The sequence below is a fragment of the Drosophila ananassae genome, chromosome 2L, assembly GCF_017639315.1.
Source record: "Drosophila ananassae strain 14024-0371.13 chromosome 2L, ASM1763931v2, whole genome shotgun sequence".
NCBI lineage: Eukaryota > Metazoa > Arthropoda > Insecta > Diptera > Drosophilidae > Drosophila > Drosophila ananassae.
In genome coordinates, this window is record NC_057927.1 from 19,034,408 (window position 1) to 19,050,055 (window position 15,648).

A 15,648-nucleotide genomic window follows, 5' to 3' on the forward strand; every position below is an offset into this window, starting at 1 on the left:
GACGATCCAGACCTTGGCGGTTAAACAAACAGTCCTAAAACATTGGCACTGGGTTTTTGCAATTACCGTGAAATACACCGGTTTACTACCTTAGGGCGATAAGGAGAGTCTATTGTTTGCAAAACTTTTAGTTAAGAAAGCTGTGTTTAGACTTGGTCAAATTTGATTTAACAATACTTGGATTTAAAAGTGGTCGGTTTCTAAAGCAGGGGTTTTCAAAGAATATTCAACTTATACATATGTAAATGTATATGTTTGTAACACAAATATATTATATATCTTTTAACATAACCGTTTTTTAACCAGTTTGTAATACAACTGGTATTTCGAGTTTTTAATAATATAATTATATTTCAATAAGCATTGATTTTTTTTGTGCCGAAATATTAATAATTAAAAATAATTCAGCACTTTTAATACACTAAGTTTTATGAAAAATATTTATTCAAATAAAATAAATATTTTTCGAAAATGTGTTTTTTAAATATATTCTTTTTCGATAGATAGTGCGATATCGATAGTCTTACAGCAAGTGGACAGTCTTTATTGCCAAATGACACACACACACTAAGGCAGCAGCCCCAACACACATGCACACACACACGCACACAAACGCGCACTTTACTTCCACAGTTTCTTTATTTTCTGCGGAAAAATTAGAAACGACACGAAATTCGCAGTGAACGCGACGCTGAGGCGACGGAAAACCAGGGTAACAGCTACGGGAAAGGCCAGGGACTTGGATCGGGCCGGGAACCGTCATTGGTGTGGGTGATAAGCGGCGTATATGATGCTAGTAACTGGCAGCTAATCCATCGCCGTCCAATAACCGAACGTATTCGATTTTCGAGTCGAGTCGGAGCTGCGAGTCATCGTACGTGGCGCTATTCGCACAAATCGCCGGATTCCGGAGACTCTGACGGTGGCCATGACGGACGAAAAGGGTCTGCCGGAGATGAAGGGCTGGCTGCTGAAGTGGACGAACTACATCAAGGGCTATCAGCGGCGCTGGTTCGTCCTGTCCAAGGGTGTCCTCAGCTATTACCGCAACCAGTCGGAGATAAATCACACCTGTCGCGGTACGATCTCTCTCCATGGCGCCCTCATTCACACGGTGGACTCGTGCACCTTTGTCATCTCGAACGGTGGCACCCAGACCTTCCACATCAAGGCCGGCACTGAGGTGGAGCGCCAGTCTTGGGTCACCGCCCTGGAACTGGCTAAGGCCAAGGCAATACGGGCCATTGAGAGCGAGGAGGAGGAAGAGACGGAGACAGCTCAAGTCGTTCCCAGCCAGGAGATCAATTCTGTGGTGCGCGATCTCACGGAGCGGCTGGAAAACATGCGCACCTGCTACGACTTAATCACTAAGCATGGTGCTGCTTTGCAGCGTGCCCTGAATGATTTGGAAACGAATGAGGAGGAGTCGCTGGCCAGCAGAACCAAAATTGTCAACGAGCGGGCCACCCTCTTCAGGATCACTTCGAACGCCATGATTAATGCCGGGAACGACTACCTGCACTCGGCAGAGGCGCAGGGCCATAAATGGTCTAAAATGCTGCATCATGAGCGCGAGCAGCGACAGAGGCTTGAAGAGATCGTGGAGCAAATGGCCAAACAGCAGTCGCAGATGGAGCAGGCCGCAGTGCTGGTGCGCCAAAATAAGCCTGTACCGCCGATGGTGCCCTCAAATACCACGATGTCCTTGAGCGCTGGCGGTGCATCCGGCTCCGTAGTGACTTCCGACGATGACATGGAATTCTTTGACGCCGAGGAGCAAGGCTACAGTCCCGTGGGTCCTAGTTCACCGCAAGACGAGCGAGATCGCGGCACCTTCATCCTGAAGCTGCACAAGCGGCGCAGCAGCAGCGAGGACCAGGTCGAGGGACTGCTTGAAGGCAGTTCCTCGGAAAGCGATGAGCAGAAGCGGACCGTGCAGACAGTGCAGCAGACTGTGTGTCTGGTGAGTGCAAACCGGGAGCGGGTGACCTCTGGCGGCCAGGGAGACGACGACGACGTCGACAAGGCAGCAACGGCCAAAGTGAGCACCGACTCCATCTACGGACGCAACTGGAATCCTGACCTGATGAAGAAGCGGCGTAACCGAGTACCGGACAAGCCCAACTATCCCCTTAGCTTGTGGGGCATCATGAAGAACTGCATTGGCAAGGACTTGTCCAAGATTCCCATGCCAGTGAACTTCAATGAGCCACTCTCGATGCTGCAGCGACTGGTGGAGGATTACGAGTACTCGGAGATATTGGACCACGCCGCGAAGTGTCAGGATGAGTGCGAACAGCTTGCCTATCTGTCCGCCTTCATTGTTTCCGCCTATGCAACAACCTCGAACCGAATCGGCAAGCCGTTCAACCCGCTGCTGGGAGAGACCTACGAGTGTGACCGGATGGACGACTACGGGTGGCGCTGCCTGGCGGAACAGGTTTCCCACCATCCTCCGATAGCGGCTCTCCATTGCGAGAGCAAAAACTGGGTCAGCTGGCAGGAGTTCTCGATGACCAGCAAGTTCCGAGGAAAATACGTCCAGGTGAGACTTTAATTTTCAAGGAAACCACATTTAAAATACTAAAATTCATGTATTCTGTCCATTTAACTTTGCTCTCTTTGCAGATTAATCCACTGGGAGGTGTCTATGTTATGTTTACAAACAGTGGACGGCGCTACTCGTGGCGCAAGGTTACCACCACTGTGAACAACATCATTGTGGGCAAGTTGTGGGTGGACCAGCACGGCGAGATGGAGATCCGCGGATCCCAGGCGGCCGAAGGCTACAAGTGCGTCCTGAACTTCGTGCCCTACTCCTATTTCAGCCGTGATGTACAGCGGAGCGTAAAGGGTGTGGTCATGAACAAACATAATGAAGTCAAGTGGGTGGTGCGAGGAACCTGGGACAACAAGATCGAAATAGCGCCAGTGCTGAAGACGACTGGTCCTGCCAATAGTCCGACACACACTACAGGCGACTACAAGCTGGCGTGGCGCCGTCGCCCGGCTCCGTCGGACTCCGACAAGTACTACAACTTTACAACGCTGGCTTGCCAACTGAACGAAGAGGAGGAGGGAGTGGCGCCAACGGACTGTCGTCGTCGGCCCGACCAGCGGCTGATGGAGACGGGCATGTGGGATGAATCGAACAAGGAGAAGCTACGCCTCGAAGAGAAACAGCGTACAAAGCGCAGGGAGCGAGAGGCTGAAGCGGAAAAGGCGGCGGCGGAGGGCACACCATATCCTGCCTACGAGCCCATGTGGTTCAAGCGTGAGAAGGAGGAGGGCACCGAAAACTATGTGCATGTGTTTAAGAACACCTACTGGGAAGCAAAGGAAGCGCAGCGGTGGGAAGGTTGCCCGGACATTTATTGAGGGGGTTTGTCGTGACTATCATGGGTACAACACCGCCACAGAGAAGCCTTAGCGAATATTCTAAAAGATTTCAAATATGCAGCCTCCACATCACCAAACACACACCCACACCGCACACACCACTCCGGAAATATCAAGCGGAGCAGCACATACGCATATATAGTAGTACACACTTCGATCTAGTGCATATATATAAATTAATTCCTGTAAACTAACCGAGTTTGAGTCGCGTCTTTGCATCGAAAGTTACACTAAATTCGTCGTTCAGTTATGTTATGACTTTTAGTTCCCCATTCCCAATCGCTTTTCTAAAGACTAGAGGTACTTTCCTTTATGCAAATTCTATGTTTCGCCTTTTGTTGTGTATATATATAAATATATCGAACGGATTCGGGGGACAGACAACTACCGAGGGCCGAGAAACAAGCGGGAGAATATGTTAAATGTTATAAATTTATGCAATTTATTATTAAAGTATTATTTAAATAAAGCAACGGCTTGTGTGTGTTTTAACTACCAGGTGGTGGCGGCAGCGCTTGCACCTGCCGATAAGATCCACGCCCTCCTGACTCAAGTGATTCTTTATCACTTAATCCGGCTGCCAGTTGCCAGTTGGGTTGCGGTTGGGTGGGGGTCGACTAAAGAATCGTGGCATGTCACGTAATCTCTGATCTATTCAACTCTACCAATTTTATTTTTAACAATTTTAACAAATTTATTTTACAATCCTAAGTACATTCTCTTCAGATCAAATACAATCATTTACAATTTCGCAAATCAATTTTTAGGGTTTATGTACTTGCAAAGTATCAAGGTATCAAAGATTTGCGGAAAAACGTTCAGTAATTACTTTCTCCGTACGATTCTTTATCAAATTTAACCAACCCACCCTTGGTTCCAATCGATCAGACTTATCAGCTAACTAAACGCAAATGATAACGCTGGTAATGGGTAATGGGTCATGGCGATGACCCTCAATTGCTGTCCGTGGTCTGGGAGGGCACAAATAGGTTGAGAGACTTGAGGAGAGCCTCCGCCGAAGGATCGCGACCCTGGAATCGGCGGAACACCTCCGCTGTGGGCAGGGATCCTCCCGAGCTGAGGAAAGTTTGCTTGTAGCGACGTCCCACACCAGCGTAGTCCTTCCCGCTACTCTGTTCTGCAAAGCTGCTGGAGATGTCGGCAGCTATTAGGCGGGAGTACAGGTGACTGAATTGGGCGGCAGCCCAATCGCCTGCAAATATGTCAGTCAAGGAGCAGGGATGGGCATCCTTTTTGTCCAGCGGCATGCACTGGTAAACTGGCCACAATTTTCGCACAACCTCCAGCCAGAAGGAATTGGAGCGATGCAGCTCCAGATCAAGGTCGGCCAAATACAGGTCCTGGCAGAGATTGTATCCAGCTAGTTGCGTCTTCAGAAGGGGTATCTTCTGCGAGAGTCCCGCGTCCAGGGGCTCCTCTGAACTGTAGTGACTAGAAATGCCTCTTAAAACCGTTGGATCGTCCAGGAAATTGCTCATCACATAGCCGGACACCTGGGAGGCATCCCATTCTATGTTCGATAGTCCCGCCAAGTCACTGTATCCGGCCTGGGTCAGTAAGTGCTGCAGTCCGCTGCCGAACGTCTTGAACAGCATCTGTAGGTCGTCATAGCCAAGCAACGGGGGCCTGCCCTCCACTGGTTCCGAGAAGTTGAAGATTAGAGCACAAAGCGGCGTCAGGCCAGCGGATTTGTTGCTGTTTCTTATGCCCACCATCCAACCGTTGTTCCTGCCGAATTTGTGCTCCTTGGAGTAGCAGTCCACATAGAAGCCCCCTACTGGCGTCGAGCTGTTCGCTGAATCCGCATCAAAGACGTCATAAAATTTGACAGCCGGATGCCAAACTTCTGCTTTGGGATGCTCCACTATTCTAATGCCAAAGAGCTCCTCGCTGAGCTTGAACAAGCCCGAGAGTACGCGGGGCAAGGGGAAGAATTCACGGAGCTTGTCTTCCGAAAGACCGTGCTCTGCCGCTAGCTGCTTGCGTCTCCAGTAGGCAACGTCATAGACGTCTAACTTATAGTCGCATCCACTGTCCAAGGCAAAGTTCTGCAGCTCCTCCAGCTCAACACTCTGAGCCGGACCGGCGAACTTCAAAAGCTTTGTGAATATCTGCTTCAAGTTATCCACACTGCCAACCATTTTAGTCTGCATGGACATTTCCGCGAAGTTGGAGTACCCCAGTAGGTTGGCCTGGCGTTTTCGCAGACTGCGGATCTTTTCAAGGTGTGTGCTATTCTCCAAGGCTTTGTCCTGCTGCGAGGAGGCCTTCAGAACGTTGGCACGCCACACATTCCAGCGCTGAAGTCGCTCCGGACAATATTTAAGGAATCCGTCCACTATTTGGGGGTGAAGTGTTATCTTCCAAGGTCCCTCCATTGGTTGTTTAGAGTCACGAGCCGTCGCTTCCAGCAGGGACGGCGGGAAATCCCTAACCAGATTGAAATCAGGGATCACATGGCCGAAGGAGTGAACCGCCATGTTCACTTTGTTCTTAAAACTGGCACGCTCGCGTCCCAGCTGTATGAGGAGCTCCTTCAAGCCATCCCGCCTGTCCTTAGCCAAAGTAAGGCCGTTCAGTTTTCCCTCCAACAAAAACTTTTGGCGCAGCCTTTGTTCATCCGATCCACTCGTCTCCGGCAATCCCTCAAGCAGCGCCTTAAATACTGTCGGGTTACAGAACTTGGAGGCACGAGCATTTCGCGCCCGCTCGTGGATGTTCATGTAGGACTTGGTGGGTATTAGAGTGGAGTTTCCAAGGTACAAAGCCTTGGCCACACCCCAGGTTGTCTCCAGCGGAGCTGTGACGATGTCCAGTTCACTGAAGATGCCAGCAGCGTCCAGAGGGCTGCCCTTGTGTAGATCACCCTCAAGCGCCTTCACGGACTTCTCCACCGCCGAAGCCTGCTGTCCGATGGCACCCAAGCACATCTCGATGGTGATGTCACTGAAAGCTGGCAGTCCGTCCTGCTTGAGTACGCCCTCGCCCTGGGAACCCTCCTCTCCTATCTCAGGAACGCTGAAAAATTCATCAATAAGAGAAGGAACTGTTCTCAAGGGGATCTTCATACTCACAGCACTATGTAACCCGGCCGGTTTTCGGATGTGTGGAGGGAGGCCCGGAAGGCGGAGTGCAGGAGCGGCACTGGCGCCGGGCGAAGACGGAGTAGGTTAAGCATAACTCAAGAGAAGGCTTAGAACTAGATATGTACAATCCTGGAGAGCCTGCCCCGTATTTTGCAGGCAGTTTGAAGGATTTACACAACACGCTGACAAAAACAACTACAATGCTGATTCATGTGACCAGGCGGATTTTTTTCAAAAAGCCATAATTCGTGTCACGCACGAGTTTAAAGAAGGCGCCAGACTAACTCCAATTTGAAAATAATTTAAATTTTTAATAAGGAATACAACTATAAAATTAAATATACTCCATAAAAGCCACAATAAATCGATAATAAAATGTTGCCTATAAATTGTAAATATTTAATGATTTATACATATGCCATGCATAACAGTAAGCAAATAAAGATAATGAAATGAACATTTGGCGAAACTAGCATAAACGTAAACATACTTAATTAAACTTATGACTCGCACACGCTGAAACTAAGTCTAGGTTCGACGAAACCCGGATCGGAAATACACTGGCCGTCGGCCCTCTGACCGCTCGTCCTCAGAGGCAGATGAGGAAGTGGTGCGCTTGGCTTCCAGCTTCTGATTGGCGCTATAAACGGGGCAAGATTTTGGCATCAGATGTTGAAAGTTGTACTGCACCCAAGCCCGGTAGTTGATCACAGACTGAGGGACTTCTATAATGCTACCCAGAATGGGGCCCTCAATTTTCGAGGCGTCCGAGTCGACGAGCTTGGACAGCTTAAGGTAGGCTGCCTCGAAGCCCTGCATCACATGCAAGGCAGCATACGAGCTGCGTCCGATATCGTTAGTCGGGGTCACTGGGTCCTCAATGCTGAGTACAGACTGCCAGTTATTTTCTCCGAGGGTGGAGCGCAGGCGCTCCTTCTCGACGCAGCCGTCTTCGGCAAGCACTGAGATTCCGTACTTGAAGAAGTCGAATTTTCGCCCATAGTAATCCAGAAACTGAAGCAGGAGCAACCCCAGCTTGTTGTGGCAATTGTACTTCTTCTTGCAACGCGCCTGCTGCTTTAGAAAACTAATGCACATAAGTGTGAGAGCGTATGAGGAGACTCCGCCCGTACTATAGACCTCGTTCAGGCCCTGGATCGTTAGAAATTGCTTGAGCACCATCACCAACTTGGGCAGGTCGGGATACTGTCGGATAAATTCCCTGATCAATTCGGCCGCCTGTACGCCAGAGGCGGCTGCATTGAAGTTCACGTCGAACTTGATTTGGGATATGGTCTCTGTGAACTTGACCACCGGCATGGAAGCCTTGTCCAGTACGCTGATTGAATCGGGTTCCGCCACTCCGCGTGCGATCAGTTCGCGTTGCAGCTCGTGCAGTGGTGCCTTGTGCCAGTGGTTGGCATGATACACCACCATATCGATGTCCGAAACAGGGAGATTCAGTCCAGTGCGAAAGGATCCAAAGACGTCTACGCAGGAACTGGGCCAGATAGCCAGCACCACGTCCTCGATGCGCCGAACGGCCTCTGCCCGCAACAAAAACTCAATAGGTGTCGACTGCATAAAATTATAAAACTTCTCGATCTCCTGGTGCAGGAGGCACAAAGCTGGTATTCCTCTTCCGTACGCCGTTCTGGAGAGCTGCCACGGCTTCGTCTCGCTGGGTACAGCGTCACACACTTTCGAAGCCATCAGTATTCCTGTGGTATAGAAAGGGCATCGTTCAGATTATTCGAAAAAATTGGGAAAAAAAATGCAACTTTATTTACACACTTCTCAAGCGCCGTTATTCAGACAGAGATGCCAACCGGAGCGAAGTATGTTCTCAACAATAATCTCAATAGTATTACAAAATAAATTCAAAAAACAACACAAATTTTTAAAGGTGAACAAAAGAACTTGCGAGTCAAGTGTAGTGGTTTGATGCCTTCGTACAAATGGTGAACAAATAAACGTAATCCGAAACTAAAAGCAAAGCCTACTGTTTTTTTTGGCGCGACAAGATGAAAAGTTAAAAGTACTATGTAACTATCGGCTTTCAGCCACGATGGTAAAACTATCGTTACATACATTTTCGTATTTAGTTTCAAATATATCCTAATTAAAATGAAGGTATAATTGATTAAAATTCAGCCATATGATTTGCGTTAATAAAAAAATAATGAAGAAAAGGTTGTTTACAAGTAGAAGAGAATATAAAAAACAAATTTATTTGATCCAAAAAGGAGAGAAACATTTTTTTGCAAATAAAACTGCAAAGATCTGAAAAACGATATGAGATAATTACATACATATTTAATTATAAAAACGAATAAAGATACAATTCTATTCCTCTGTGATGTGGCGACGATGCTGCATTTGCAGTTCAAAACGGCGGTTAGAACGCACACCCTTAATCAAGTCTCCCCTTTTATTTTTATCCGTGGTCCTGCCCTTAAACATTTCCATGTGCCTCTGTTTCCTTTCAGCCAGCTTATCCAGCGCCGGCCTGCTACTCAAGGTTGTATTAAACGATGACCCAACTGAGGTGGACAAATTAAACGCGGGCCTAGACGGCCCATTGGCGGCGTTTTTCAGAGGCAAGCGTGAAGGAAGTGCCTTTTCCTTTGAAGCCTCAAGCGGAGCGACAGTTTTAGCGGAAAGTTCAATTTTCTTAAGGGCCTTTGGACGGACGGCATAATCTTCCTTTAAGGAAGTGGCTTGATGTTTCTTGGTTCCCGATGCTAGTTTTAGAGCAGAGTTTGTGAGAACTTTGGCGCGCTCCGCTTTTCGTTCGACGTGGTCCACAAGGCTTTCCATCTTGGAGAACTGTTTTTCGTGAATAGCCGCAAAATTGGGTAGTTTTGCACGTTTTACCTTGCTGGGTGTCACCACTTTGCCGATCGCAACTATTTCTAAAAGAGAAGAACTTGAGGTTGCTGCAACGGTATTGATGGGTAAAGTAACTCACTGGGCTTGGGAATTCGGCTTAGTTTAGAGGGGTTCTCTTCCAAAGACTTCGATCGCTTGCGGCGGCTTGTGATATCTGAAATAAATAAGTTTTGGGCAATCAAATCTGGCTTAAAAGAAGTTAAATGCAAAAACTCACTCTTCTTGTTCAGTACCTCCCAGCGCTTGTCTATGTCAGTCACACTGGCAATCTCAATGGGGCTTTGAAAAGAAACCGTCTTGGATAGAACATCATTTACGTGGCTTGCAGACTTCGAACGGCGTCGCTCATGCTTCGGTTCCTTTAAATCAAGCATCTCGCTCGAACACTTCTTAAATAAATCGTTATCAAACGGAGTTTTATGTTCATCAGAGAATTTAAAGGATGCCTTGCCTTTAAACGGCGTTGGGAAACGAAATCCTTTAGATCCCTTTTTGCTTAAGTGCTGAAGCATGGGTGAAGAATTTTCCGTGTTCAAGAGAGTTTCACTTGTGTTGTCTTCTGTTGTGAGCACCACTTTAATCGACGGCTTCTGTAGGGGAGATCCTTCAACAAGGATCACACTTTCATCCTTTCTTATATCATCCGCATCGAAAGTTGTATTAAGTTGTCCATTTTCTGCCGCTACCGATTCTTCGTCATCAATCATGATGAGCGAAGGCATGTCTTCCAAGTCTTCTTCAAACTTTGGGTTATGCTCGTCGACTTCTTTCAAGACCTCAGTTTCAATTTCCATTGAGCAAGGACCAAGTCCGTCTGCATCCTTTGCTTCATCATTTTGGTTAATACCTTCGGTTGGATCAATATTGCTTTCTTGACTGAGTGGACATAGGCCCAGTTCATCTATATCCTCATCGCTTACTTTACATGACGATTGAATTGTGCCGCATATTGGCTTGGTGGTTTCGCTTTCAGGTTCATCACTGCATACCTGGCTAAGTGGGGTCTCACCTATTTGATCAATATCTTCAGGAATGCTTACGGAAACAACCTCAGTTTCCACTTGGAGCTCCGGTTTCTCTTTGTTTTCCTCAAGGATGTCCGACTTCTCTTTGTTTTCCTCAAGGATCTCCAACTTCTCGTTGTTTTCCTCAAGGATCTCCGACTTCTCTTTGTTTTCCTCAAGGATCTCCGACTTCTCTTCGTTTTCCTCAAGGATCTCCAGCTTCTCGTCCACTTCGTCATCCTCTTTCTTTTCCTCTTTTTTTTCTAATTCCTCCTCTTTTCCAGCATCCTTTGGCATTCCAGTGTCCAAATCGCCCGTTTTTTGTTTATTTTTAGCTGACCGTTTCGACTTACGGTTGCGTTTGCGCGAGTTGCTGCGACCAACTTCAGCTAAATTCCACTTTTGGGCCGTGCTCTCATCATCATCCTCATCATTAGGATGCTCCTCGGGAATCAACTTTTTGGCTGATCGGACAATGTCATCGTAATCTATTGCTGGTCGCACACTTTTGCGGCAACTGCGCCTTGGCGTCTCACTGCTAAGCGCCAAGCGCGAACTAGGAGTGCCCAGGATCTTAGGCGGTGGTTCGGTGTTCCTACCAGCCTTCGAGGGCGATACCTTTTCTGCGGTGGTCTCCATCCTATGTCGAAGGGCGCCGCGGGTTTTTAGGGCCACCGGTGTGCCAGCCGCATCAAAATTCATGTGTACATTGGTGGCGTCTTTATTTTCGTCTTGCGACGCCGCGGCAACGCCATCAATTAATGGGGTTTCTATAATAATTTGCTAGTTATTCATCTGTAGAGATTTTATTTATCTTCTTAAATACCTGCAGTGGACTCCATTCGATTTTAAAAAGTGTTTCTCGTTGTGTTGTTTGTTAAAAAATTCCGATGAAAATAAAACAGAAAATTTCCAACATACAGTTTTATTTGAAGTTGTATAGAATCTATGGCGGCCTTATCGATATACCGCCCACCCATCGATAGTTCGATTTTTCTATCGATGTTTCAGAAAATTTCGTTAAATTTGAAATTATTAGTTTGAGAAACAAATACGAGAAACTAATTGAACGGAATAAAAAATTATAATAATACAAACGATCTTATTAAATCTTCATTAATAATTTTATTGAAAAAACACTCAAAAATACTTTAACATGTTAGCTGAAGCAAAACCAGCATTGAGATGGCATCAACGACTAGCAAATAAAATGCAATAAAATAAATAATTTACACGGTTGAGAAGAATTTGTGGCACTCTAATGGCATTTTTAGCACTCCTCAGTAATTGGCGTACCCCGTCGACTAAGGGCCAATTGGTAAGCGACTTCAAAGGCCTGTCCCAGAGTCAGAATAATTTCCTTAGCTAGTTCCTGCGAGTAAATATAGTATGCCTTAAAATTAAAAATTTCATTATTAATAGTTTACTAACCAAACTATCCACCATAAAGACATGGCAATAGTGCAGGTCCTGTTCTTTGGTAATGTATGCAAAGTACCGCAAATCTTCCGTATCCTGGCAAACGCAATTAATGTTCTCAATATCATGGCAACAAATGGCAGTCTGAGGTAGAAGGAATATTAGATTTAGGAACTGTCTTGATCGTATAATCAGTTTACCTTCTTTTCATGATCTATAAACTTTACGCCGACACAAGAAACGGCAATATCGACATTAAGACGGGTCTGCAAGTTGGCTGCCTTCAGGTATTTGGTTGAAGTGGTGCAGTTCTCCAAAAGACTTATGTCACTGACACTCGCCGCCGACTTGAGGTTCTCGTCGATCTTCAGTTTCTGGATGGACTTGCGCGTTGACAAAGTGCCCTGCAGCTGCCGTATTACAGTCGACCCCAGATACTGCAAAATATTTCCAATTGATTAACCTGTTAATTCCTCTCCTAATTATACTTACATAAAGAGAATACCTAATCTCGCCATAGATTAAGGTATACGGTGAGTGACACCAGTTGGATGTAGAGCTATCCTTCTTGCCGAGTAGCAGTTCTACAGGATCTCGTATGTGCAGCGCATCGCCGGTTGGAAGACTTTGGGGCTCGGCCAACTGAGCTTCTGTTTCTTGTTCCACTGTAGACACTTCGTTTCCGATGTTCTCAAAAATGGTGTCAATCTCTGCCCAAACACGAGATGCGCTAAAATCCTCGCCCAGGGCGGAGTATCGTTGTCGGGACAAACTGCGTCGATTGTTCAGAGCATGGGCCGATCTCACCATACTGGGCGAGCGCAAATAGCCCCGGTCCCCCGGTCCCAGACTGGGCTCCCTTCCATCCGTCACATCAGCTGCTAAATTGAGTGTCGATCCCTTGAAAAGTCCAGCGAATGGTATATCCCCCACAAACTCTTCGACGTGGTCAGAGCTCACGGAGTTGGCTGTCCGTGGAGAGGCCTCCGGCTCCAGCATACTACTTTTGCGCATCGTTACCGGCTGCATAAAGTTATAGATCGTGTGCTCTGCTTCAGTGACCGTGGGCGGTGGATAATCCGGCGTGGGCGAGTGGCGAACTGATCGCAATTTATGACAGTTATTGTTATTATTTTTGTCGACCGCTGTTCCTGGGACCGCTGCGCTGTCCTCTTCTATAGCAACCAGATTCGCATAGTCATTGTACTCTCCGTTTATTCGAGTCCGTGGTTTCGGAACCGGTGGAGGTGGCAGTGACATCTCCACATAGGAAGCCACCGCATTTTGACGCAATGCTGCTGGAATTGGATAAAGAACCAGATGTTACTTAAATGACTCATTGGGGATAAAGAAAACTTTAACATACAGTTGCTGGTGGTGCTGGCGGAGTTGTCATCGCTGGTAGACCCGTTCCTCAGGAGATTAATGAACTCGTACGACTGAGAGGGTACAGATCCATTCGACATTCCCAATGTTCGAAAGCTGGGCAAGTGGGGTTGCTTATAAACAGGCTTGTAGCTGACCCAAGAATCGCTCTCCTCGGCTCTGATATTCGCGACATCGTCGTGGGACTTCTGATGCAGTATGGGCCTCATCTCCAGGTAGTTCGGCGGCGCCTTGGCAAACACGTCCAGCGAGCTTAAAGAGTGCGAAAGTCCATTGGCTTGATCTTGCTTTCTACGTGACGCGAGTGAGTGAGTGGGTGGTTATGGAAGAAAGAGACCAAACGGTACCAGACCAGTTAATTGAAGAACCGCGCAACCGATTCCGAGTCTATTCTTATGAGTGCTAGGGCTAGTGGGCGTGGACATGAGAATGGGTATAAGTGCGGAGGGCGAGTGGGAGAGAAGGGATGAGTGTGCTTTCCGAATGACATGATCTGTGGGCCGAGTTAATTGGGGTCAGCAAAAGAAGATGCGGGTGTGGGCGTGTCTCAGTGCATGGTACATTTATATGATTCTCTGGGCTTACTTCCTCTGCCGGGCTGGCAGCTTCTGCCGCTGGGAGTTCTTCTCATAGAGACGCTTCGGAAGCGACTGCGTGCCATTCTCAACAACACATGCCCTCTGCTGTTCCCTTGCTGCTTGAGTAAACTCTGGGAAAGATTGTGGGAGTTTGAATGTGGTCTTGGACTTTAAATTTATTATCATTTGAAAACGGTTGAAATTGGAAGGGAAAGACTATATTATTTAATTGGCTGTAATAAAATAATTTGTCTATTTACTTTTATTTGCTTTGTAGCGTTCTTGTAGTTATCCAAATATTTATCATTTAAAGACCCCAACTTAAGGGACTTCCTCCACTCCTAAACACTTTATGGTCAAATTTCGCTCCCTACTCACCGTTGATGGCACCCACAATATCGTAGGTGACGTGTGGAGGATAGTCGGAAAGTATGTCCAGGGCGGTTCGGCCGTTTCCATCGGTGGCGTTTACGAAGATTCCAGCTTTCAGTAGGGTGACCACTACCGACTTCTTGCCGCAGAGAGCAGCCTCGTGGAGCGCGCTGCCCGCATTCGTCAGTATGTTCACATCCACGCCCGCTGTCAACAAGGTTTCCACCACCTTCTTGTGTCCGTTGCGACTGGCCAGATGCAGACAGGTGTGTGTGAATATGTGCTTGGTAGGTGAGTAAACAAGCTGGTCGATATCGTCCTCCTCTGGCCGCCTGTACGGCAAAATAAGATCCGGATAAACGCGCAAAAGTGTCTGCACCACCTGCAGTCGCCCAAAATGAGCGGCCAGATCCAGCGCCGTTTGGAAGCTGTTGTTACGAATGGTGGGATCGGCGCCATAGGATAGGAGAATGGCAACGACAGCATTATGACCATGCTGTGCGCCCGAGTGCAGTGGCGTTTCGTTTTCGATGGTCTGCGCGTTGGGATTTGCTCCAGAGGGACTGTTCATGAGCAACATCTTAACAATGTCCTGGTGTCCAGCCCATGCGGCAAGAAAGAGGGGCGTGGAGCCGCGTATATCGGGTACATCGAGCAGGGCGTTGTGGGAGATCAGTAATCTGACTATGTTACTGTGACCATTTAGGCAAGCATGATGGAGGGACGTGTAGCCATTCATATCCTGGCAGTTTATACTTGGACTGCGTCGAAAACTGAAAGGGAAAATAACTTATAAAAATGTGTAGCAACAGGTGTTAATGATGACTCACCTCGACAGCGGTCCATGGCGCTTGCTGAAGTGCTCAAGCAGCTTGTCCACCGTCTTGATGTCGCCGGCTCGCGACGCCTCCAGCAGCTGCTGATCCTTTCCCATTGCTCCTCCTTCTCACTAAAGACCTGCAATGAAGCAGCGCACATATCAGTGAAAACGAAATGAGATCATCGCGAGAACAGAAACAGCCCCACCCCCAGCCAAAAAATCAGGTGGAATCAGCTGGTGGCCCTAACTGTAAACGAAACTTGCGGATTGACCGACAACACTAACACACGCATACTTCATATTTATTTACGCTAATCTATCTTTAAGCATTCCAGGGCACGCACGAATAGTAGGTTTTTGTTTTGTGCTCCGCCTCTTCCAAGGTCGTCGAACGGCATTGGCCAGTCCAATTGGATTTTTGAGCTTGTAAACATAATATTTTGGCATATTAATCAATTTACCGACTGTGTCCACATCCGATACGAAAGTTTCACGCCATAAACGATGCACTTAAATCCCTAGGTGGTAAGTAACCAATTAACTTCTGCGGACAATAACTTTATTTACGTGGATAGCCGATCTAGATTCTAGACCAGTGTTGGAATTCTTGCGAGTCTAGCAAGTGTTCGTTACAAATCGACCAGAGGTGGGAGCGTGCTAATCATAACGGT

General features: G+C 47.4%; 5 protein-coding genes across 10 annotated transcripts; 1 reads left to right on the forward strand and 4 right to left on the reverse strand.

Annotated features, from left to right (window-relative positions):
- The first annotated feature begins 570 nt into the window (after nucleotides 1-570).
- On the forward strand, nucleotides 571-3,868 carry LOC6501448 (oxysterol-binding protein 1). The gene is made up of 2 exons (XM_001955240.4): nucleotides 571-2,545; nucleotides 2,629-3,868. The coding sequence occupies exons 1-2, from the start codon at nucleotides 929-931 to the stop codon at nucleotides 3,376-3,378; spliced, it is 2,367 nt and encodes a 788-aa protein (XP_001955276.1). The 5' UTR covers nucleotides 571-928; the 3' UTR covers nucleotides 3,379-3,868.
- LOC6499112 (oligopeptidase A) lies at nucleotides 3,818-6,722 on the reverse strand. The gene is made up of 2 exons (XM_001955241.4): nucleotides 6,495-6,722; nucleotides 3,818-6,438 (listed from the first exon to the last, which is right to left on the reverse strand). The coding sequence occupies exons 1-2, from the start codon at nucleotides 6,596-6,598 to the stop codon at nucleotides 4,353-4,355; spliced, it is 2,190 nt and encodes a 729-aa protein (XP_001955277.1). The 5' UTR covers nucleotides 6,599-6,722; the 3' UTR covers nucleotides 3,818-4,352.
- A 169-nt stretch (nucleotides 6,723-6,891) lies between these two features.
- LOC6499111 (inactive non-canonical poly(A) RNA polymerase protein Trf4-2) lies at nucleotides 6,892-8,505 on the reverse strand. Of its 2 annotated transcripts, none has more exons than XM_001955242.4 (2): nucleotides 8,297-8,505; nucleotides 6,892-8,227 (listed from the first exon to the last, which is right to left on the reverse strand). In XM_001955242.4, the coding sequence occupies exon 2, from the start codon at nucleotides 8,217-8,219 to the stop codon at nucleotides 7,035-7,037; it is 1,185 nt and encodes a 394-aa protein (XP_001955278.1). In that variant the 5' UTR covers nucleotides 8,220-8,227; nucleotides 8,297-8,505; the 3' UTR covers nucleotides 6,892-7,034. The 2 variants fall into 2 exon arrangements, with proteins under 2 accessions (XP_001955278.1, XP_014765907.1); XM_014910421.3 differs by having other exon boundaries at nucleotides 8,301-8,502.
- Nucleotides 8,506-8,711: 206 nt separating this feature from the next.
- Nucleotides 8,712-11,383, reverse strand: LOC6499110 (myb-like protein X). Its single transcript, XM_001955243.4, has 4 exons — nucleotides 11,229-11,383; nucleotides 9,616-11,172; nucleotides 9,478-9,552; nucleotides 8,712-9,421 (listed from the first exon to the last, which is right to left on the reverse strand). Exons 1-4 carry the CDS (start codon nucleotides 11,242-11,244, stop codon nucleotides 8,853-8,855), a joined length of 2,217 nt encoding a protein of 738 aa, XP_001955279.2. The 5' UTR covers nucleotides 11,245-11,383; the 3' UTR covers nucleotides 8,712-8,852.
- Nucleotides 11,384-11,512: 129 nt separating this feature from the next.
- Nucleotides 11,513-15,612, reverse strand: LOC6499109 (ankyrin repeat and sterile alpha motif domain-containing protein 1B). Of its 5 annotated transcripts, none has more exons than XM_014910419.3 (9): nucleotides 15,439-15,612; nucleotides 14,988-15,114; nucleotides 14,164-14,930; nucleotides 13,793-13,916; nucleotides 13,188-13,459; nucleotides 12,314-13,119; nucleotides 12,022-12,258; nucleotides 11,834-11,965; nucleotides 11,513-11,774 (listed from the first exon to the last, which is right to left on the reverse strand). In XM_014910419.3, the coding sequence occupies exons 2-9, from the start codon at nucleotides 15,089-15,091 to the stop codon at nucleotides 11,673-11,675; spliced, it is 2,544 nt and encodes an 847-aa protein (XP_014765905.1). In that variant the 5' UTR covers nucleotides 15,092-15,114; nucleotides 15,439-15,612; the 3' UTR covers nucleotides 11,513-11,672. The 5 variants fall into 5 exon arrangements, with proteins under 5 accessions (XP_014765905.1, XP_001955280.2, XP_032310198.1 ...); XM_001955244.4 differs by having other exon boundaries at nucleotides 12,314-13,116; nucleotides 13,188-13,498; XM_032454307.2 differs by having other exon boundaries at nucleotides 13,188-13,498.
- Between the last annotated feature and the right edge of the window lie 36 nt (nucleotides 15,613-15,648).

Excerpts from the sequence above, each read along its gene's own strand:
- LOC6501448 (XM_001955240.4), top strand. The coding sequence starts at position 929 with ATGACGGACGAAAAGGGTCTGCCGGAGATGAAGGGCTGGCTGCTGAAG. Across the intron at positions 2,546-2,628 it reads TCCGAGGAAAATACGTCCAG|ATTAATCCACTGGGAGGTGT; the intron begins GTGAGACTTTAA and ends CTCTCTTTGCAG.
- LOC6499112 (XM_001955241.4), bottom strand. The coding sequence starts at position 6,598 with ATGCTTAACCTACTCCGTCTTCGCCCGGCGCCAGTGCCGCTCCTGCAC. Across the intron at positions 6,439-6,494 it reads CGGCCGGGTTACATAGTGCT|CGTTCCTGAGATAGGAGAGG; the intron begins GTGAGTATGAAG and ends TGAATTTTTCAG.
- LOC6499111 (XM_001955242.4), bottom strand. The coding sequence starts at position 8,219 with ATGGCTTCGAAAGTGTGTGACGCTGTACCCAGCGAGACGAAGCCGTGG.
- LOC6499110 (XM_001955243.4), bottom strand. Across the intron at positions 9,553-9,615 it reads GGAGGTACTGAACAAGAAGA|ATATCACAAGCCGCCGCAAG; the intron begins GTGAGTTTTTGC and ends TATTTATTTCAG. Across the intron at positions 9,422-9,477 it reads AAGCCGAATTCCCAAGCCCA|AAATAGTTGCGATCGGCAAA; the intron begins GTGAGTTACTTT and ends CTTCTCTTTTAG.
- LOC6499109 (XM_032454307.2), bottom strand. The coding sequence starts at position 15,091 with ATGGGAAAGGATCAGCAGCTGCTGGAGGCGTCGCGAGCCGGCGACATC. Across the intron at positions 13,499-13,792 it reads CTGCCAGCCCGGCAGAGGAA|AAAGCAAGATCAAGCCAATG; the intron begins GTAAGCCCAGAG and ends CGCGTCACGTAG. Across the intron at positions 11,775-11,833 it reads TCTTTATGGTGGATAGTTTG|GAACTAGCTAAGGAAATTAT; the intron begins GTTAGTAAACTA and ends ATTTACTCGCAG.